Source organism: Phocoena phocoena, chromosome 17 (genome assembly GCF_963924675.1).
Source record: "Phocoena phocoena chromosome 17, mPhoPho1.1, whole genome shotgun sequence".
Classification (NCBI taxonomy): domain Eukaryota; kingdom Metazoa; phylum Chordata; class Mammalia; order Artiodactyla; family Phocoenidae; genus Phocoena; species Phocoena phocoena.
Window position 1 is genome coordinate 80,530,385 of NC_089235.1, and position 20,727 is coordinate 80,551,111.

General features: G+C 55.8%; 1 protein-coding gene across 3 annotated transcripts; it reads left to right on the plus strand.

Moving 5' to 3' along the window:
* The first annotated feature begins 1,356 nt into the window (after window positions 1-1,356).
* HSF1 (heat shock transcription factor 1) lies at window positions 1,357-20,532 on the plus strand. Of its 3 annotated transcripts, XM_065895311.1 has the most exons (14): window positions 1,500-1,623; window positions 15,462-15,570; window positions 15,877-16,013; window positions 16,254-16,378; window positions 17,676-17,751; window positions 17,820-17,881; window positions 17,970-18,066; window positions 18,146-18,282; window positions 18,363-18,632; window positions 18,983-19,066; window positions 19,807-19,912; window positions 20,014-20,079; window positions 20,159-20,228; window positions 20,303-20,508. In XM_065895311.1, the coding sequence occupies exons 1-14, from the start codon at window positions 1,507-1,509 to the stop codon at window positions 20,506-20,508; spliced, it is 1,662 nt and encodes a 553-aa protein (XP_065751383.1). In that variant the 5' UTR covers window positions 1,500-1,506. The 3 variants fall into 3 exon arrangements, with proteins under 3 accessions (XP_065751384.1, XP_065751385.1, XP_065751383.1); XM_065895312.1 differs by lacking the exon at window positions 18,983-19,066 and having other exon boundaries at window positions 1,357-1,623; window positions 20,303-20,532; XM_065895313.1 differs by lacking the exon at window positions 18,983-19,066 and having other exon boundaries at window positions 1,471-1,623; window positions 20,183-20,228; window positions 20,303-20,532.
* Window positions 20,533-20,727: the final 195 nt, after the last annotated feature.

A 20,727-nucleotide genomic window follows, 5' to 3' on the forward strand; every position in this document is an offset into this window, starting at 1 on the left:
TCCCACCTGAAGCAGAAGACTCTGTATCCAACCAGATTGGGACTGACAGTTGATCAGTAAATTGTAAAGCTTGGTTGAAAAGACATAAAAACTACACAAGCTTTACTTAAAAGCAAGTGTTTCCATTCACCCCCTCAAGGGGTAGGACCAGAGCTTCCCCAGAGCAGAGCTCTGCTGAGCAGACACTCCCCGATCCCTAAGTCTACAGGACGCAGTGCACGGTGTGGACCTCTTAGAAGTGCAACAAGAACTTGCAGACTTTTAGCAAGCATTTATCTGAACGGAGAATTCGCGGCGTTTCAATTGTTAGGGAGTCTGTCACCTAATTGGACAGCCTGCACTCACCAATTACTCGGCAGCACTCAGCTTCCACAGAAACGACTCTGACACACACTAACTACTCCAACACTTAGGAAGCCATACAATTAAAACAGCAAGTGAAAATGGCATAAATGATTTGGGCACAAGTACAAATGGCTGCTGATGGGTACAGAGCCAAGAGGACTTGTCGCAAAGTGAGCGGGCAGCCTGACCACCCAGCAACGTGGAGTCCCGGCTCAGAGAGGCTCGACTGTACAAGCCTTCGGTGGCTTTCTACCACCGAGATTTGATGACACCCCACAACAGCTGGGGTCCAGCTGGAAATCAGGAGTGGCCATGAGTCCAGCTGAAACGATACATCCCGTGCAGCAGGCACTGCCTTACTATTCTCGTACCCTCTTTTACAATGTGTGCGACGTATTAGTAACGTATCAACAGACAAGTAGTTACTGCAGGCTCAAATCCCTTTAACGCAGGAAGCACAATTCAGAGGGCTAGGGAGGCTGCCGCACGGGATGCCAGCCCTCCTTCCTAGCTCTCTCCGGCCCAGACGTTCTTCCAACCGCAGAACAGCCCAGCCCTACACCGGCTACCCCTCGCGCAGGGGGTGCTCCCTGCCCAGGACGCCCCCACAAGGCCACCGCCAGCAGAGGACAGGCGACCCTCCTCCCCGCTTTCCCCGGCCTGGCTCCCCGGGGCTGGCGGCCGAGGAGCCGCCACGTGCGGCCCAGATGCACCTCCCCGTCCCGCTCGCGCAGCCCGCGATCACCTCCAACGGCTCCGGCTCCGGCTCCGGCGGCCGCTTCCCCGGCAGCGACCCAGCCGCCGCCGCCTCGCGCCCCACGCCCCGCGTGCCCGCCATGCTCCAGGCCAGCCCCGACCCGCGCCGCCACTTCCGGCAGCGACACGACCGCGTGGGCCTGGGGGCGGGGCCCTCAGGGTCAGAGGGCGCAGGGCGGCCTGGGTGGGGCGGGGCCGGCGTGCGCGCGCCGTGGGGACGCGGGCGGGCGGCGCCGGCGGGAGCGCGCCCGTCGCAAGATGGCGGCGGCCATGCTAGGGCTCGGGGCCGTGTGTGCGCAGCGAGCGGCGGCGGCGCGGCCCGAGCGGGAGGCGCGGCGGCGGCGCTAGCCCGGCCCTCAGCCCCTCCTCGCGATCGCTACCTCCGTTTCTCCCGCCTCGCCCGCTATGGATCTGCCCGTGGGCCCGGGCGCGGCGGGGCCCAGCAACGTCCCGGCCTTCCTGACCAAGCTGTGGACCCTCGTGAGCGACCCGGACACGGACGCGCTTATCTGCTGGAGCCCGGTGAGGGGCTGGGCGCGCCGGCCCGGGGCTTTTGGGGGCGGGCAGCAGGGCGTCGGGAAAGAACGTCCGAGGCCGCCCCTCGTCGCTCCTGCCGCGCGCTCCCCTGGGCTGGGCAGGAGGGGCCTCTCCTCCTCGGTCTCGCGCCGACTATGTGCGAGACAACTGCGGAAGCGCGTCTGGCCTTAGGGCAGCGCCCAGTTTCGCTGGCGAGCGTTGTGCCCAGGTGGCCCCCGTAGCTTCTTAGATGAGTTACCAGGGTGGTGGGGTCGGCAGCCTTTGGGAAGAAATCAGGGCTTGACGCAGGAATTGGAGGGCGTTACTCTAGTGGAAAAGGAAAAGGAGCGAAAACAGAAAGCAAAACGTCATAAAGTTCCAGTGGGTCTTGAGCCCGTGTCTGGAGACCAGAGCCGGGTTTCCCAAGAGCGACTTTGTTTTTCGTTCCTCTCGGGACGTCTTCGTTCGCGTCCCTACCTCCAGTTGCCTGGCAGCAGGCTCGTTTCCGTGGTCTGACTCTGCAGACCGGACAATTCAGGCTTGCAGAGGTACAGCAGAGACTGTCTGGAGTTGCGGCCGAGAATCTGCCGTTCACGTCCGGGCTGTGACGTCGTGTCCGGGGAAGGCCGGAGCCATAGCTCAGGGCCGGCAGATGGGTGGCCTAGGCCGCCCTGGGCTGCGGAGCCTCTGGGCGCCTTCAGACATGCTTGCTCTCCTGAGGGTCCAGACGCTGGCTTTCTCAGACTCTCCTAAGTACTTCTCTTTCACAGTCTTAAGCCCTTAGGAAGGAAGAACAGTCAGGGCTGAAGCGAGCCCAGAACTGGAGGCTGGGTCCTCTCGTTCCTGGGTTGTCTGCTGAAGCTCTGCCTCAAGAGGGGGAGAGGGAGTAAAGAGACTAGAAATCCTGCCGCGTCCTTGTGGGGGACACTTCGTGTTGGTCCAAGTAGCACATCCATGTGGCACTCTGCATTCCCACTGCTTGTCTCTGTGATGGTGGGCAGCATGCCCAGAGAGGGGGCCGTGCTTTCCTAAAGCTTGTCCTGTTACCACCATCCCTTCGCTGCAGGCCTTGAACTTTGCAGACCCAAGGAAATGACCCCATGTTTCTGTCATCCTTCCTTCTTCCTCTTTCCCCTTTCCCTTAACTCCCAGGCAGCACTCTTACCCGGTTTGGGGAGGGGCAGCAGAGATCTTTTGGGATGTTCCGAGCTTAGTCCTGCTGGGGTGATCGCCCCACCTTTTGACCTGCTCACTGCTTCTGCTTAAAGATCGTGAGGCAGCCCCACCAGCAAGTTCTCCAAGTCCCACTGCCTGTGCTCTGGGCAAGGCCTTGGAGCAGGAAAGCGGGAACCATCAAGCCTGAGACGGCCTCGTTCACAGTGGCTGCACCACCCGCCGGCCCTGCTGGTACTTTCTCCTGGGGGTAGAGGGGTGCTGACTGGAGCCTGTGCATTTGAGCCCCCCTGGTCTGTCCACAGGCGCTTGGTGCAGGAGGTCTACAGAGCTGCCCAGCCCCGAGAAAGGAGACAGCCCCCTGCCTAAGGCCTCAGTGATGCACATACAAGCCCCGGGCCTCTGTCAAAAAGTCCTCATGGAGACTTCTGCAGACTTGCAGCCCAAAGTCCAGCTTCCAGAGACCTTGGAAGGTTCTGGCATCCGTGCTCTCAGTGCCTTCCCCCTTGTGCTGGAAGTTTTCTCCCCATTCTGCCAAGAGGACCCTCCCTGCATTTGACCCAGGGGACCAGGGAAAGGCGGTGGTGGGGTGGCTGACCCTCAAGGCTGAGTAATGCGGGGGGGGGGTGGCTTCCGGCCCCAGAAACTCTGGCCGGGGGGCCAGTCCGGCAGTGTTGTGCGGGCTCTGCACAGCCCAGCGGACGGCCAGCACGTCGCTGCCCAGAGAGTCGTGTTGGCTCCCCCCGTTCCAGACCCCCTGCCAGTTACCAATGCGCTTGGTGTGGGGCCACTGCTGAATAGGCCGGGGCTGCCCTGCAGGACCTGAGGCCCCGCCACCCTCGGGAGGGAAGCTGGCGAATGCAGCGGCTCTCCTGACCCAACTCCCACGGGACAGGGACGGGGGGAGGGAGCGCACAGGTGAAGGAGGCTCTCCTGACCCCACTCCCACGGGACAGGGACAGGGGAAAGGAGGGCGCAGGTGAAGGAAGCTCTGCTTTTAGGCTGCAGGCACTTCGAGGCCCTGAGAGCGAGGGCCTCTTTCGCCTAGGGTGGCCCGTGTGAGCACGGGCGGTCAGAGGGTCACACTGGAGGGGCTGGCTGGAGAGCAGTCGCTGCAGTCAGGTCGCCAGCTCCCTGTGAGACCGACCCTTCGAGGAGGGTCCTGGTCGCACCTGGCCACTCCGAGCTGGCCAAGGACCGTTTTCAGGGCTCCCACGACAGGCAGGGCTGCTCCTCCACCCGACCTGGGAGCCAGGTGGGCCCCAGCAGGCCCTCCGCCCCACCCTCGGGGATGGGCAGTGGCCCCGAAAGGCCAGAGGCGCACCCGGTGCAGGCTGTGAGGGGCGCTGGGGGCCTGGAGGCTCCTGGTGCCCCCTGCACCTGCCAAACAGGACACGGCTGTCCCTATCCAGTTCCTCTGCACAGCAGGAGGCCCAGCCCCTCGGGTATCGGTTCCCCTCCTTCCACAGCCCCACGTGGAGGTGACAGCCGGCCTTTTAGAGACACGGGAACTGAGTCCCAGAGACATCAGGAAACAGACAAAGAGCTGGGGGACTGCTGAGCAGGACCCGAAGTCCACGGTCTCTCGCTCACCTCTGGAGCCAGAGGCATCCAGCTCTGGCTCACGCCTGCCCTCGCCACGCTCCGCGTCTCCCGGGTAGAGGGCAACGCGAGGCCTCCACCTGTGGGGTCCGGGCTCCGGCTCCACCCCACCTGCTTGCTTTCTTTTTCTTTTCTTTTTTTTTTTTTTTTAAATAAATTTATTTATTTATTTATTTATTTATTTATTTATTTTTGGCTGCCTTGGGTCTTCGATGCTGTGTGCGGGCTTTCTCTAGTTGTGGCGAGCGGGGGCTACTCTGTTGTGGTGCACGGGCTTCTCATTGTCGTGGCTTCTCTTGTTAGGGAGCATAGGCTCTAGGCACATGGCCTCAGTAGTCGTGGCTCGCGGGCTCTAGAGCGCAGGCTCAGTAGTTGTGGCGCACGGGCTTAGTTGCTCCGCGGCATGTGGGATCTTCCTGGACCAGGGCTCGAATCTGTGTCCCCTGCATTAGCAGGTGGATTCTTAACCACTGCGCCACCAGGGAAGTCCCTACCTGCTTTCTTAGCTTGACCCCAGCCACACTCGGACTAACCAGTACTTGGTGCTCATAGAATTGTAGTTTGTATTTTTACACTAGAGTCCCCCCCTTCCCATTCCGTAGAGATTTATAGGTATATGTATAGATGGATGGATGGATGGACGAGACGGGCAGAGATCTATAAACGGCAGGCTATGTGTGTGGCCTCCTGTCTCTTTCCTCCCTCCACGGTCCTGGGGTGGGCGGGGGGTGGTGAGGAGGGGCACAGGGGTCTCAGAAGGGGCTGGAGGGAGGGTAGATGGGCACAGCGCACCTGAGCCTGAGCCTGCCTGGCTCCACTGGGCCGCGTGTGCTCAGAATTCTTTATTAAAGGACCAGGGAGTGGTCAGCAGGGTCCTTAGGACCCACCCTGGAATGAGCGGTCAGCTCCCATCAGATATCACAGGCGCCGGGCTAAAGACCCCAGAGCCTGCACCTTTGGCTGCAGGGTTTCCTTGAGACCTGCAGGGCTCGCAGGGGCTGGCTTTGCAGGCTGTGGAAGGAGGGAGGCCGGCTCCCTGAATGTTTCCCGATCTTGGAGGCGCTGGCAGCTGCCCCACAGTCTCCTCCCACTGGGAGGGCGCCGGCAGTTACTGAGTCAGCAGTCACCCGTGTGCAGATGTTCAGCTGGGCCTGGAGACCCGAGCATGGGGCCAGCGGCCGGACATGAGCGGGGATGCTTTGGTCATGGGGCCTGTGCTGCGACCCTGAGCAGAAATAAGAAAATGACATGAGGACAGTGCAGGTGGTCCTATCCTCAGTTGAGGACAAGACGAAGGCGGGGGAGGGGACTGAAAGCGAGCTCCCCTCTGCACCCCGCCTTGTGCCTCCTGTGTCCTCCCGCCAGGCTGCGTTTCTCTGCTGCCGCGTCCACGCGGCTCTAGTGCTCACACTGCACGTGGGTGCCAGCTGCACGCCCACTGCTCCCGGAACACATCACACACACCAGTCTCTTTGGCTGGGGGACTAAAACGGGCCTTTTTTTCTGGGAATATACTTGAGAAGTACAGGAAGGCCTCTCGTGGAATTACCGTGGATGTTAATCCTATTGAGTTGTGGGCGCTTTGAGAAAATATTCAAAGACAGAGACCCTCCCTCTGTAAAAATGTACTTACATGCAAAACTGTGTATACGTTTCAGGTGGTTCACAGTTGTGTAGGAAATAGGGCCACAGACTCTGAATTTACAGTAAGACTTGATATTTACTAAGAACTGCACCACAGGGGCAAGGGCATTGCTCACCAGCCAGCAGCTGGGCAACAGCTTCTCCCTGGTCCCGCCGTATTTCCCGTCACTGGTTTCCGTTATATCCAAGGGTAAGCCAGGACTTCCTGCAAGAATTGCACGTGGTCAGCAGAGGAGGAGGAGACATCGGGCTCTGCGATGGACTCACCAGAAGGCCCTCTCAAACTTCTAACACACCTTAAGGTCAGGCTGGCAGGACACATTCAACATGGACTCAGCCCACCAACAGTGTTCAGGATTGTTAAACAGGAAGGACAGGTGAGCCCTCCAGGTGCCTAGGCTTTCTATCTGGAAGCAGTGTTCAGACTCTGAGAGCCTGGCCTTTGGAGAAACTGAGACAGCCAGAATTTGCAAGGCCTGGTACCAGAGAGGAGGAGCTGCACGTGAGCCCCTGAGGATCTCGGTCGAGTGCTGCTTTGCACATCCGTGTGAGGAGCCTGGGAAGCCGCCCGAGAACTTCCAGGGAAAGAACAGCCACTGAGGAGCCGCGTGGTGAGCCATCACCAGGCTCACCTAGAGCTGGCCGAGTCATCTGATTCCTCACAGCCGGAGGGGAGAGACCGCTCTAACATGCAGAGCCTTTCACTGACCTCAGAACAGCCACGCCTTGAAAGTGGGGCTGGATTAGCCCCAGAGAAAAAGCTACCCAAATGCAGTGTAAACGAGCTTAAAAACAAGCCTTAAAAGGATCAGGGCTTCCCTGGTGGCGCAGTGGTTGAGAGTCCGCCTGCCGATGCAGGGGACACGGGTTCGTGCCCTGGTCCGGGAGGATCCCGCATGCCGCGGAGCGGCTGGGCCCGTGAGCCATGGCCGCTGGGCCTGCGCGTCCGGAGCCTGTGCTCTGCAACGGGAGAGGCCACAGCAGTGAGAGGCCCGCGTACCACAAAAAAAAAAGGATCAGGCTGATCCTTTCCTGCAGAACTGAGGGTGCAGTACTCTTGAAAGGAAGACAACTAAACTCAGACACAATGTAGTAAAATTCTTCGTGTCCAGGATCTAGTCAAAACTAATAGATGATCCACTTGGCATGAGAATGTGACCTGTAACAAAGAAGGGAAGAGTCATAGTAACAGATCCAGGTGTGATGGAAGTGGCGAGCAAGGACATTAAAGGCGTTATTAAGATGCTCTGTTTGCTCAAAGAAGTAGAGAGAAAACGTTAAGACAGAGAAATGGAAGATATAAAAAGGAAGGAAATTGAACAGAATATCTCTGGAACAAGTGTCCCATGCAGAAGAATTCCACATTATTTCTGTTGACTCCCTTCAAAGAGGTGACACGTAATTCCCACCCTTCAGTGTTGGCTGCACACAGACTTCCTTCTGAGGAGTACAGGAGGGGGTGGGGGGAGATACTGTACAGTGGAGACGCCTGACAGACAGGCCTCCGCCAGCAGTGATGAGTCACGTTGACGGGTGTGCCCTGCCGTGCTGTGATGGGCAGTGCAAGCCACCTCTGTGGTCTTCCTCTCCAAAAACTTACATAACCCCAACTCCTCATGAGGGGAAAACATCAGACGAATCCAAGTTGAGCAACATTCTACACAGTAGCAGCCCCGTCCTCAAAGCTGTCAGGGGCGTCAGGAACCAGGAAAGTCTGAGACTGTCGAGAATGACCTAAGGAGACACGCGTGGAATGTAATGTCTCAGATGATTGTCCTGGAATAGAAAGACCTATTAGGTAAAAACTAAGGAAATCTGAACAAAATGGGGACTTTGGTTAAAAATAAACTATCAATATATTGATTCGTTACTTGTGGCATATGCACTAATGCAGGGTGTTAATAATAGGGAAATGGGGCGTGGGATATATGGGAACTCTGTACTGTCTAGCTTTTCTGTAAATCTAGCTTTCTAAAGTTTAAAGCTTGTTTTTATAAGTCACTGGAGGGGATTAAACAGCAGATTAGAAACTGCAGAAGAAAAGATCACTGAACACTAGACTAGCAAAAGAAACTATGCCCGGTGATCACAGAGAGGAAAAAAAGACTGAAAAAAGTGAGCAGAGCCTTACGGGGATAATGTCACGTGGTCTGACACACAATTTAAGTTCCAGAGTAAAGGAGGAAGGAGAATTTTAGAAATACTGGTTGAAATTTGCCCCAGTTTTTTTTTTTCTTTGAAAGCTGTAAATCCACAGATCCAAGAATTTCAATGATTCCCAAGGAAGATAAAGCACAAAAATAAAAATGATAACCAATGCACATCACAATCAAATTGCTGAAAACAAGCAGTGAAGAGAAAATCTTAACAGCAGCCAGACAGAAGAATAGGGTAAGAATGAGACTGACTTCCGATCAGAGACAGCATGAGGCCTGGGACTGGAAGGGGCCCTGTAGGTGGAAGTCTGGTCAACACTCAAGACCTAGTGTAACTCACCACATCAACAGAATGGGGAAGAAAAGCCACACGATCTTAACAGAGGCAGAAGAAGCATTTAACAAGATTCAATATGCATTTCATGATAAAAACTCAGCAAGGGACTTCCCCGAGTGGCGCAGTGGTTAAGAATCCACCTGCCAGTGCAGGGGACACGGGTTCCGTCCCTGGTCTGGGAAGATCCCACATGCTGCGGAGCAACTAAACCCATGCACCACAACTGCTGAGCCTGAGCTCTAGAGCCCGCAAGCCACAACTACTGAAGACCGCGCGCCTAGAGCCCGTGCTCCGCAACAAGAGAAGCCCGCGCAGCGCAACGAAGGATAGCCCTCACCCGCCACAACTAGAGAAAGCCTGTGTGCAGCAACAAAGACCCAACGCAGCCAAAAATAGATAAGTAAATACATTAAAATGTTTTAAAAGCTCAGCAAACTAGGAAGGGAAATTCATCGATCTCATAAAAAGCTCGTACCAAAAAAACCCTACTGCTAACATTATACTTAACGGTGAAAAACTGAATACTTTCCCCCAAGCCTGGAAAAGAAGGCAAGGATGTCCACTTCTACTGCTTTTCCTTAATATGTTTGGGATGCCCTGGTCAGGCAATATGGCAAATCCATAAGTAAAAGACATCAAGATGGAAGTGCAAGAACTAAAACTCTCTATTCGTAGAAAACATTATTGTTTACTTAGCAAATCCCAAAGAACCTACAGAAAAGTTATTAGAACTAATGAATGAGTTTAGTGAGGTCACAGGATTCAAGGCCAATATACAGAAATGGAGTATATTTCTACGTACCAGTAATGAGCTGTTGAAGATGGAAATACAGTGCTACAAAAACCACAGAACACTTACTGGTTGTATTATCTGTGGCTGTGTAACCAGTCACCTCCAGACTAACTGCCTAAAGCAACAAACCCTTGTTATCTCCCAGTGTCTGAGAGCCATGAGCTGGCTGCCTCAGGATCTCTTGTGAGGGTGCAATCATCTCAAGACTCAGCTGGGGGGACTTTCCTGGTGGTCCAGTGGTTAAGACTTCGCCTTCCAATGCAGGGGGTGCGGGTTCAATCCCTGGTCGGGGAGCCAACGTCCCACGTGCCTCTCGGCCAAAAAAACAAAAGATAAAACAATTAACACTGTAACAAATTCAATAAATACCTTGAAAACGGTCCACATCAAAAAAATCTTAAAAAAAAAAATAGACTCAGCTGGGTGCTGGCAGCCTCAGTTCCTCACCCTGTGGACCTCTCCTTAGGGCTGCTTTCAGCATGTCACCTTGCCTCTCCCAGGGCAAGAAGCAATCTGAGAGAGCGGGAGCCCAAGGTGGGCTTGTAATGTGTTGTCAAATACCATCATGTCTGCTGGATGCGGTTGGTCATAGAGAACACTTTTGGTAGATCATGGAAGGGGACAGCACAAGCTGTGAACTCCTGGAGGTGGGGATCCTTGGAGGCCATCTGTAGGCTAGTTATCATGGGGTAGATCTTGCAAAATGTGGGTATATATATATATATATATATATATATATGTATGTATATATACACACACACACACATATATATATGTGTGTGATTTATTCATTGAAAACTGTAAAACGTGGCTGAGAAAAAGACGTAAGTAGATTCCACACAATCCCAGTGAAATCCAAGCAGAAATTTTTGTGTGCACTAACCTTCAGTTTATGTGAAAAAGCAAAGGACAGAGAATAGTCAAACTTTTTTTTTTTTTTAAGGAGAACAAAGTTGGAAGACTCACACTATCTGATATCAAGACATACTGTAAAGCTATAATAATACTGAGTGATATTGGCATAACTATAAACATACAAATAAGTGGAACAGACTAGAGAGTCCAGAAGTAGGCCCACCCATTCAAGGTTATTTGATTTTTGACAAAGATGCCACTGTAATTCAATGGAGGAAGAACTGTCTTTTCAACAAATGGTGCTGGAATAATTGGACTTCCACAAGCACAAATGTGAGCCTGTCCTGTGTTTAATACTATATACAAAAATTAAACATAGACTGAAATATAAGAGCTAAAACTGTATAACTTCTAGAAGGAAAAAACCGGAACACAAATGTTCGTAGCACTTAGTTATAATAGCCAAAAACAGGGCACAACCCAAATGTCCATTAACTGGTGAGTAGAAGACAAACTGTGGGACATCCCTACAATGGAATACCAGTCAGCATTTAAGAGGAACAAACAGCTTACCCTTGCAACACTATGGCTGCATCTCAAAGGTATTATGCTAAGTGAAAGGCCACATACAAACACAAAAGGCTACATACCCTGTGATGCCACTTACATGACATTCCAGAAAAGGCAAAACTATGGGGACAAAAGATCAGTGGTTGCCTGGGGATGAGGGAGGGGGTTGACTGCAAAGGGACACAGGGGTGGTTTGGGGGGTAGATGGAAATGTTCTCTGTTCCTCGCTTGTGCGAGTAAACAGCTGTGTGTCAGAAATGGAGAGCTGTTCGTTTAAAATGGTAAACTGTATATAGATTATAGCTTCCTTTTCAGAGATACGGAGGTACATCCCAGACGGCCAGCCGTGTGGAGACACCCAATCAGTCAATAAGGGTAGAGCTCAGCAAGCAGTCTGGCCTAGGGTGAGACAGGATGTGCTTGAGGTCGTGTGGGTGAATGGTAGATGCCACGTGGGGAGACTGAGGCACAGCGGCAGCCTGCAGATGCCACCATCAAGACTCGCAAGAGTGCAGCCTCCAGAGGAGTGCTGTTTTCTTCCCTCATTTTCCATCTGACGGGATATCCATCTCCTGTGCCACAGACATTTCCCAGCAGTCCACCAAACTCTTCCTGTCTGAAAATGTGTGAGATCCACATAAAGCAGTGCTAAAAGGGAAATTAGAATGGCTTCTGAGCTTCCACATTAAAGTAAAAAAGAGCAAAATAAGCCCAAAGCAAGCAGAAGGAAGGAAATAATAAAGACAGCAAAAATCAATGAAATTGAAAACAGTAAAACATGATAAATGAATTCAAAAGCTGAATCTTTCAAAAGATTGAGATCGGTAACTTGTGGAATGACTGACAGAAGAAAAAAGGTAAATTACTAATACCAGGAATCACAGAGGATATATCACTACAGACGTCACAGGCGGTAAGAGGATAATAAGGAAGTACTACAGACAACTCTATGCATGTCAAGTTGATAAAATGGACCAATTCCTTGAAAAGCACAAACGGCCAAAACTCACCCAAGGTGAAACATAACTATTAGTGACCCTGAGTCTATTAGAGAAATAGAATCCCTAGTCATAAACCTTCCTAGAAAGAAGTTTTCAGGCCCAAATGATCAGACAAAAACAGCCCAATAAAATTACAGACCAATATCCTTCATAATGTCTTCTATAAAATTTTAGCAAATCAAATTTGGCAGTACATAAAAAGAATAATGTCGCAACAAATGGGATTTATCCCAGGAATGCAAGGATGGTTCAGGATTTTTAAATCAATATAATCCACCATGTTAACAATCTAGAGAAGAAAAACCACATGATCATATTATTTGATTCAGAAAAAGCATTTGACAAAATTTGACATTCGTGATATTAAAAAAAAAATTCCTCAGGAAACTAGGAAAACTAGGGCTAGCAGGGACCTTCCTCAGCTTGATACAAAAGGATCTCTAAAAAAAAACAACACACACAAAAAAATCCTACACCTAATATCATACATAATAGTAAGACACTGAATGCTTTGCTCATAAGATCAGAACAAAGCACAAAGTCTGTTTTCACCAGTTCTAGCTAATAGTGTACTGGAAGTCCTACCCAGTACATTAAGACAAGAAAAAGAAATTAAAGGCTAACTGGGGTGAGGGTAATTGAAGCCCCAGTATTCTCAGCCTGCCATGCCTGGGGTAGAGCCTCCATTCTATAGGCGGGGGCAGAATGGGGAAGAGGACCCTCAACCTCTTGGCTGCAATCACCAGGAATTTAGCCTCTTCACCTTCAAGTTGGACAAGATGAGAAATGCTGGTGGCCTGCCCCTCAGCAAGATACAGAAAGCCTTGGCTGTAAACTGAGGAGAAAGGAATCCCCACCTCTAGGCCATAGCCTCCCAGAGTGTCATATCAATCCAGGTGAACTTGTGTGAGAAAGAGGGAGTAAGTTATGGCTAAAATGCTACAGACTCACTGTTCCTACTGAGTTTTAGGTTTTCTTGAATAAATGTTTCTTCATTTGTTATATGCCTTTAGGACAATTTCCAGAGACTTTAGATGACTTAAATAAGCTTCGTTTTTTTTCTCCTTGGAGTGGTTCGCTGGATCTCCTTAGCTGCCTTCGCAGACAGGGAAACCTTGCCTTTATCTTTAGAGGATAGTTTTGCTAGATATCGAATTCTTGGCTGACAGGTTTTTTTCTTTCAGCACTTCTGGTATGTCATCCCACTGGCTTCTGGCCTGCATGGTTTCTGATGACAAATTAGCTGTTATTAGGGATTCCTTGTACATGATGGGTCTATTCTCTCTTAACTGCTTTCAAGATTCTTCCTTGGTCTTTTGCTTTCTTCAGTTTGATTATGGATATCTAGATGTGAATCTCTTTGAGTTTATCCTTGGAATTTGTTAAGCTTCTTGGATATTTTTCATCAAATTTGGGAAGTTTTCTGCCATTATTTCTTCAGATATTCTTTCTGTCCCTTTCTCTCCTCTCCTTTATGCATATGTTGGTCTTTGGTGGTGTACCGCATTGTCTCCAAGGCCTGTTCACTTTCTTCATTCTTTTCTCTTTCTGTCTCTCAGCCTAGGTAATCTCAGTTGAATATCTTCCTTCACGATTCTTTCTTATTCCTGCTTGGATCTGCTCTTGAGCCCTCTAGTGAATTTTAAATCTGAGTTGTTAACACTTTTCAACTCCAGGAATTTTTTTTGTTCGTATTTATAACTTCTATCTTTATTGTTATTCTTTGTTCTAAGAGATATTCTTATGCTTTCCTTTATTTCTTTAGATGCCATTTTGTTTTGTTCTTTGAACATATTTCAAATACCTGATTTTAAAGTCTTTGTCTAGTAAGTCCAACATCTGAGCTTCCTTAGGGACAGTTTCTTTTGGTTGCTTTTGTCCCATGTATGGGTCATACCTTGTTTCTTTGCATGTTTCGTAACTTTTTGTTGAATGTTGGACTTTCCATTAATATAATGTGGCATTTGTTAAACTCAGTTTCAGATTTTCTACGCTCGCCAGGATTTGTCGCTGTTTCTTGCTGTTGCTGTTTGTTTGTTTCGTGACTTTTCTGAACTAATTCTGGGCAGTTTGTGTTCTTTGTTATGTGTGGTCACTGAGTTCTCTGCCCAGTTAGCTCATTGGTCAGGGAGTAAAGGGAGCAGGAACGTCATTCAATGCCTGGAGACAATAACCCTCCCAGCCTCTGCAGCGGACTCTGTATGTGCTGGGCGTGCCTTCACCTCCCAGCCAGGTAGTTAACACCTTGACTTTCTCCTCCACTTCCTGCTTATGCAGAGCCTCAGTCAGCCAGAGGTGAGAGGGCCTTTTCAGGTCTCTCTCAGGCGTGCACAGAGCTCTACATGTGCATGTGACTTCTAGATCCCCTGGAATATTTTGGAGCTTTTCAAAGCTCCTCTTGATCTCTCATTCCCCAGCTCTTCCTTTTAAGTTTTCTGGTTAGCTTGTTTTTCCCCGTCTGCTGTCCACTGTCTTAGGCAGGCACAGGTTTCAAAATTGCCTCTAGATGTTTTCAACAAACATCCCGAGGAAAAGGCTTTTTATACTAAGAGAGCTTCCAGTCAAATCAAACAAAAACAGCCTTGCAAGTGGAACCTTCCAGGGAGTTGCCGTACAGGCCTTGAAGGAGCCCCAGCCCCATTCTCACCCTGTGGCTGCCAGAATGCTGATTCCCCCACGATTTCAGCTGTTGGTTTTCACAGCTACGGGAAAGGAGGCGGGAACAGGGCGAGTTTGAATGCCACAGCTCACTGATCTTACTGAGATTCAACCATTTCTTGAATAAATTCTCCCCATGTTGGTGCAATCCTTTGGGTGAGTTTCAGGGTTCTGAAGAAGTTGACTAAACATTTTTTGCTAGTTTTCTTATTGCTTCTTTGGAGGAAAAAAGCTTTAGCGGTCTCTCTTCCACCATTTCTCCTCACCTCACACTTACATCTGTTTATTGTCCCGTCTTTGTCCGTGTTGAGAAGCGCTGCTGCGTCCTGGTCACCGCCATGGGGATCTTCCGGCTCTTCCCTGTCCCTCATCCCAGGGGAGGACTGCACCCGCTCCCGGGCCCTGCCAGCACAGAGGGCTGCCTTGTTGCCCTTCCAGTAGCTTTTGGACTGAGGGCAGAAAAGAAATGGAAGAGCAGCGTAGCAATTTTTTGGTTTCTTTTTTTGCGGTACGCGGACCTCTCACTGTTGTGGCCGCTCCCATTGCAGAGCACAGGCTCCGGACGCGCAGGCTCAGCGGCCATGGCTCACGGGCCCAGCCGCTCCGCAGCATGTGGGATCTTCCCAGACCGGGGCAAGAACCCGCGTCCCCTGCATCAGCAGGCAGATTCTCAACCACTGCGCCACCAGGGAAGCCCAGTGTAGCAGTTTTGTTCATCTCTGTTTTTTTGTCTCTGTTGCCAAAAGAAAAACAAAGCTGCGGTTCTGAACGTGACTGTGTTGTTTTCCTCCAGAGTAACTGAAATCAGGTTCCCGTTTTCTTGGCTGCCTCCGTTTGGGGTCTTGGCTGTTCTTAGGGGAAATTTGCTGATTAAAGCTAGCACGAGGCCCCCTGAGGGAGGGGCCTGCCGTGCTCTGAGGTGCTTCCTGAACGGCCCTCTGCAGCCTGGGTGAGCGGGCCTCAGCAAGGGTGCTGGGTCCCAGGGAGACCTCCACCCTGGGTGGGGGCACAGCCCCTGCACGGAGGCGGCTGATGACCCCCACGTCTCCTGGCAGAGTGGGAACAGCTTCCACGTGCTGGACCAGGGCCAGTTCGCCAAGGAGGTGCTGCCCAAGTACTTCAAGCACAGCAACATGGCCAGCTTCGTGCGGCAGCTCAACATGTGTGAGTGCGCTGCCCCGGGGCCCCACTCGCTGGCCTGGTGCAGCCCCCAGGCTCTGAGCCCTGGGTAGCCCGGGGGCGTGACCCGGATCCCGCGCATCTGCAGGGGGAGGGGCTGTCGTGGGGGGTGTGGAGCCTCCCTGAGACTGAGACCACCCAGCCGCCTCAGGCAGGGCTCCCAAGAGGGCAGTGCTGGGCATTTCCCCACTTCCCCAGCCTCCCTCGTCCTCCAGCGGGGCGGTGGCCGTGCCAGAGTGAGGGATGGGTCCCCAGCCCTGAGGCAGCACTGCCCCACCCTGTCGCGCGCAGATGGCTTCCGGAAGGTGGTCCACATCGAGCAGGGCGGCCTGGTCAAGCCAGAGAGGGACGACACCGAGTTCCAGCACCCGTGCTTCCTGCGCGGCCAGGAGCAGCTCCTGGAGAACATCAAGAGGAAAGTGACCAGCGTGAGTAGCCCTCCTCCCTCCCCCACGTCCTCGGACTTCCCTCCAGGCCGTCAGCAGGAGCAGCGTCCACCCCCTGTCCTGCTGCCCTGGCCTGGCTGCACCGAGCCCTCTTCCTGCTGGCAGCCCCTCCTCCGTCAGCCACCACAGCGAAGGCCCCTCCAGACCGGCAGCCCCTTGGCCCTTTCTGCTGTATCCCGCCCCCCCCAGGCCATCTCAGTGACTGCTCCCCTGGGGACCCAGGTGTCCACCCTGAGGAGCGAGGACATAAAGATTCACCAGGACAGTGTCACCAAGCTGCTGACTGACGTGCAGCTGATGAAGGGGAAGCAGGAGAGCATGGACTCCAAGCTGCTGGCCATGAAGCAGTAGGTGCTGGGGCGCCGGGCAGGGGACGTGCTGGGACCAAGAGGCCTCCTGGGGAACAAGCAGAGGAGGGGGAGGGGGCGCCAGCGGAGGGTCTCTCCCCCCAGTCCCGCCCCGCAGGCTCCGAGACAGACACTTCAGGCCTTCCACTCTCCAGACAGAACTAGGTTCAGGCTTGCACAGCCTCCCACCCTGCCAGGTTGAACTCGTTTCCAGAAGGTGGGGTTGGACCCGGTTCCCATGACAGCAAGCAGAGCTGGGCCCGGAGCAGCGGCCACACCCTTGGGCTCCTCACGCATGCCTGGCATCACTCAGCACGGGTGTCGCCTCTCCTCAGGCCTGGGAAGCAGGAAACACTTCGGGTTCTTTCTGGAACCCCTGCCCCTGGGGCATGTGTGGCCACCACAGAACCAGCTCTAGGCTCCCCCGAGCCAGGACCCCTATGGAGCCTGGCTTAGGTCTCCTCCCATGTACTTGGGGCCCTGGGGACCTCAGGAACCCCAGCCCGGGGTGGCTGTCCGTGTCTCGGTGCGGCCTCAAAGCCGCTCAGAGGGCGGGCCGTCATGCCCCCCAGACCACGGAGGATGCTCCTGGGCCCCGACTACTCACATCAGGGCCCAGTAGAAGCCCCTGGCTGGGTGATACCCAGAGATGGAACCAGGTGAACTTGGCCTCTGGGACATGGACACCTCTCAGGGTGAAGCCAGGAGGGTCTCTTGCATGTCAACAGGACATGCTGGGGGCTGAGCAGGGCTGGCCCCCTGGAGTGGCAGACCGTGGGCTGCTCAGGTGGCCCTTTCTGCTCCTGGGGGCCACCTCTGGTCCCCTCAAGGCACGGGACAACCCCCCCACATGCCGCCCTGTGGCCTGAAAGCTGTACTGCCCCCTTCCCCTGGACTCCCCTCCCATTCTCAGCCTCTGTCTAGGGAGAGTCGGCCAAGGATGGGGGCCGCCCTCAAGGCTCTGCCACCTCGACTGTGACCGAGAAAGCCCCGGGGGTCTCGGCCCAGATGCTGGGGCGCACCAGCAGGCCCTGCCCAGGTCTCCACCACAGCCCCGCTGCCCCCGCAACTGGCACCCCTGCGCATCCTCCCCTCGCAGCGCAACAGCGCGAGGAGGGGCGGGGGCCCTGGGCTGGCCCCCAGACCGTCCCACAGCCTGTGCTCGGGTGGGGTGGGGATGGGCCGGCAGCTGGGCTTGTGGTGAGACGCAGTCCCCCACGGCCCTGCTCCTGCCCGGGTGGGGTGGAGTGTCCGTGGGGCTCCCTGCAGCCCCCCGACGGCGCCTGGTCTGTTGCAGTGAGAACGAGGCCCTGTGGCGGGAGGTGGCCAGCCTGCGGCAGAAGCACGCCCAACAACAGAAAGTCGTCAACAAGGTGCGACGCCGGCGGGCGGGGCGTGGGGTCCCTGTCTGCAGCCAGGCTGACCACCTCTCCCCTCGCAGCTCATCCAGTTCCTCATCTCGCTGGTGCAGTCGAACCGGATCCTGGGGGTGAAGAGAAAGATGTGAGGCGCTAGGCATGCCCACCTCCTGTTGGCTGTGTCCTGGGGGCCGCCGAGGCCAGGGACGCAGCTAACCTGCCTCTCCCCACAGCCCGCTGATGCTGAGCGACAGCAGCTCCGCACACTCCATGCCCAAGTACGGCCGGCAGTTCTCTCTGGAGCGCCTCCATGGCCCGGGGCCCTACTCGGTGAGCGGCGGGTGCCACGCGGTGCGGGGGGTTGAGGCGGCGGCAGGTGCTGCATGTGGTCACCTCCCTCTGGTGGCAGGCTCCATCCCCGGCCTATAGCGGCTCCAGCCTCTACCCCCCAGACGCCGTTGCCAGCTCCGGACCCATCATCTCCGACATCACCGAGCTGGCCCCCGGCAGCCCCTTGGCCTCCGCGGGCGGGAGCATAGCTGAGAGGTGGGCCCGGCACCTTCCCAGCAGGCGGGAGCGGGTGGGGCTGGTGGAGGCGCCTGCTGACACGTGCGCCCCCTGTGCAGGCCCCTGTCTAGCAGCCCCCTGGTTCGAGTCAAGGAGGAGCCCCCCAGCCCACCTCGGAGCCCCCGGGCAGAGGATGCCAGTCCCAGCCAGCCGTCCTCCGTGGTGGAGACGCCCCTGTCCCCGACCGCCCTCATTGATTCCATCCTGCGGGAGAGCGAGCCTGCGCCGGCCGCCTCGGCCCCGGCCCTCGCCGATGCCGGGGGCCGCCCCCCCTCGCCCCGGCCTGCCTCGGCCCCCGAGAAGTGCCTCAGTGTAGCCTGCCTGGACAAGTGAGTGCCGTCCGCTCACCCACCGGCCTCTGGAAGCACGGCCGGGCCTCTGACAAGGGCTGGACACGGCGGCCATGAGGCCTGCGGCTTAGGGCTTGCTGGGGATGAGCTCGCGGACCTGGCCCTGAGCACAAAGCTCAGGGCTGGGGAGGGAGACAGATGCCAACCAGGTGGTCCCACGGCCCTTCCACCGCAGGAGCCCAGGCGTGTGGCCAGGCCGCCCTCTCCAGCAGGCTGCTGGGTCCCTGTGTCTGTCCTGCTGCCCCAGAGGTGGGCAGGCGAGGGTGGGGCCTGGGGGTCTGCCCGGCCCCCACCTGCAATCCGGGGGCTCTTGTCTTTCTATCTTGCAGTGTGGCTCGCGCTCCACAGATGTCTGGGGTCGCCCGCCTCTTCCCCTGCCCCTCTTCCTCTCTACATGGCCGAGTCCAGCCAGGGTTAGCGCTGTCCTACTGGGGAGGGAGGAGGGCTCTGCCAGAGCTCGGGCCCCTCCCCAGCCGCGGACCAGACCCCAGCCCGGCTGGGAGCACTCAGCCCTGCCTGGTGAATGGGCGCCCCAGGCCCTCTGCGACAGGGGCTGGCCCCCCCGGGCTCTGGGGCCCCTGCCAGCACCCTGAGTTGCCGACTGACAGAGGGTGGCCCAGGTGTTGTGCTGACCGGCCTTCTCTAAGGAGAGGGCAGGGCCTTTTGGTTCGCAGCCGCCAGGCCTGGTCTTTCCAGGCGGGCACCAGGGGAGAGGCTGGCCCAGCCACCGCCGAGCACGGCTCCTAGCCGCCTCCTGCTGTCTTCTGGTGCAAAGGCCCAACCTTACTGAGCCTGAAGATCTGGGTGCCCACCCCATTCTGAGCACTGACCTCCTCCTTGGCCCTCCTACCATCTTGGCCCAGCCTGAAATGCTGCCAGAGGCCTTCTGGGGCCTCACGGTGACCGGTGACGGCAGGGCCTGAGCCACTCCCCCAGGGTGGCCAAGGATCCCGGCCCTGTGCACACTGGCCCGCCGGGCCCGGGCTGGCAGCGCAGAGGGGCCCTACCTTGGAGGGCCTCCCGTGTGCCCGAGTAGGGTGGGTGGTGGCCGAGGGGAGCCCTTCTCTGGTAGGTGGGTGTGAGCGCTGGCAGGAAGGTGCCTGGGTGGGGACGCCCGGGGTGCCGCTTCACCCGATTCCCTCCGTCTGGCCAGGACCGAGCTTAGCGACCATCTGGATGCCATGGACTCCAACCTGGACAACCTGCAGACCATGCTGACAAGCCACGGCTTCAGCGTGGACACCAGCACCCTGCTGGACGTGAGTCCCGGCCCCGCCCCGGCCCGGCCCCGCCCTGGCCCGGCCCGCCCCGGCCCCGCCCCGCCCACAGGCACAGCCTGACTGCCCTCCCTTCCCTGCAGTTGTTCAGCCCTTCGGTGACAGTGCCTGACATGAGCCTGCCCGACCTTGACAGCAGCCTGGCCAGCGTGCGTAGAGCATGGGGGTGGCGGGGTGGCGGGGGGAGAGGATCCGGGAACCCTCACCACGCTCCCTCCGCCCCGGCAGATCCAGGAGCTCCTCTCTCCCCAGGAGCCCCCCAGGCCTCTTGAAGCAGAGAGCAGCAGCCCTGACTCAGGTGAGCTGAACCTGCCCGCTCCCGCCCCCGCCCCGTGCCCTCGCGCCAGCACGCTGACCTGCCCGCCCCCGCAGGGAAGCAGCTGGTGCATTACACGGCCCAGCCCCTGCTGCTGCTGGACCCTGGCTCCGTGGACGTGGGGGGCGGCGACCTGCCGGTGCTCTTCGAGCTGGGAGACGGCTCCTACTTCTCCGAGGGGGACGACTACGCAGACGACCCCACCATCTCCCTGCTGACGGGTTCCGAGCCCCCCAAAGCCAAGGACCCCACTGTCTCCTAGAGGTCCCAGGAGGAGGGCCGGCCTGCGCCCCACACACCCCCACCCCACCCCCACCCCCCCAGTGCAGGGCTGGTCTCAGTAGTACCGGGCCGGCTGGGCGGGCATGGCCCCCAGTCAGCACCGAGGGCCCAGCCCCATGAGCAGTTGCCTGCTGGGGCCTTCACGGCCACACTCGGACTGACCGGTACGCGGGTGCTCATAGGATTGTATTTTGGATTT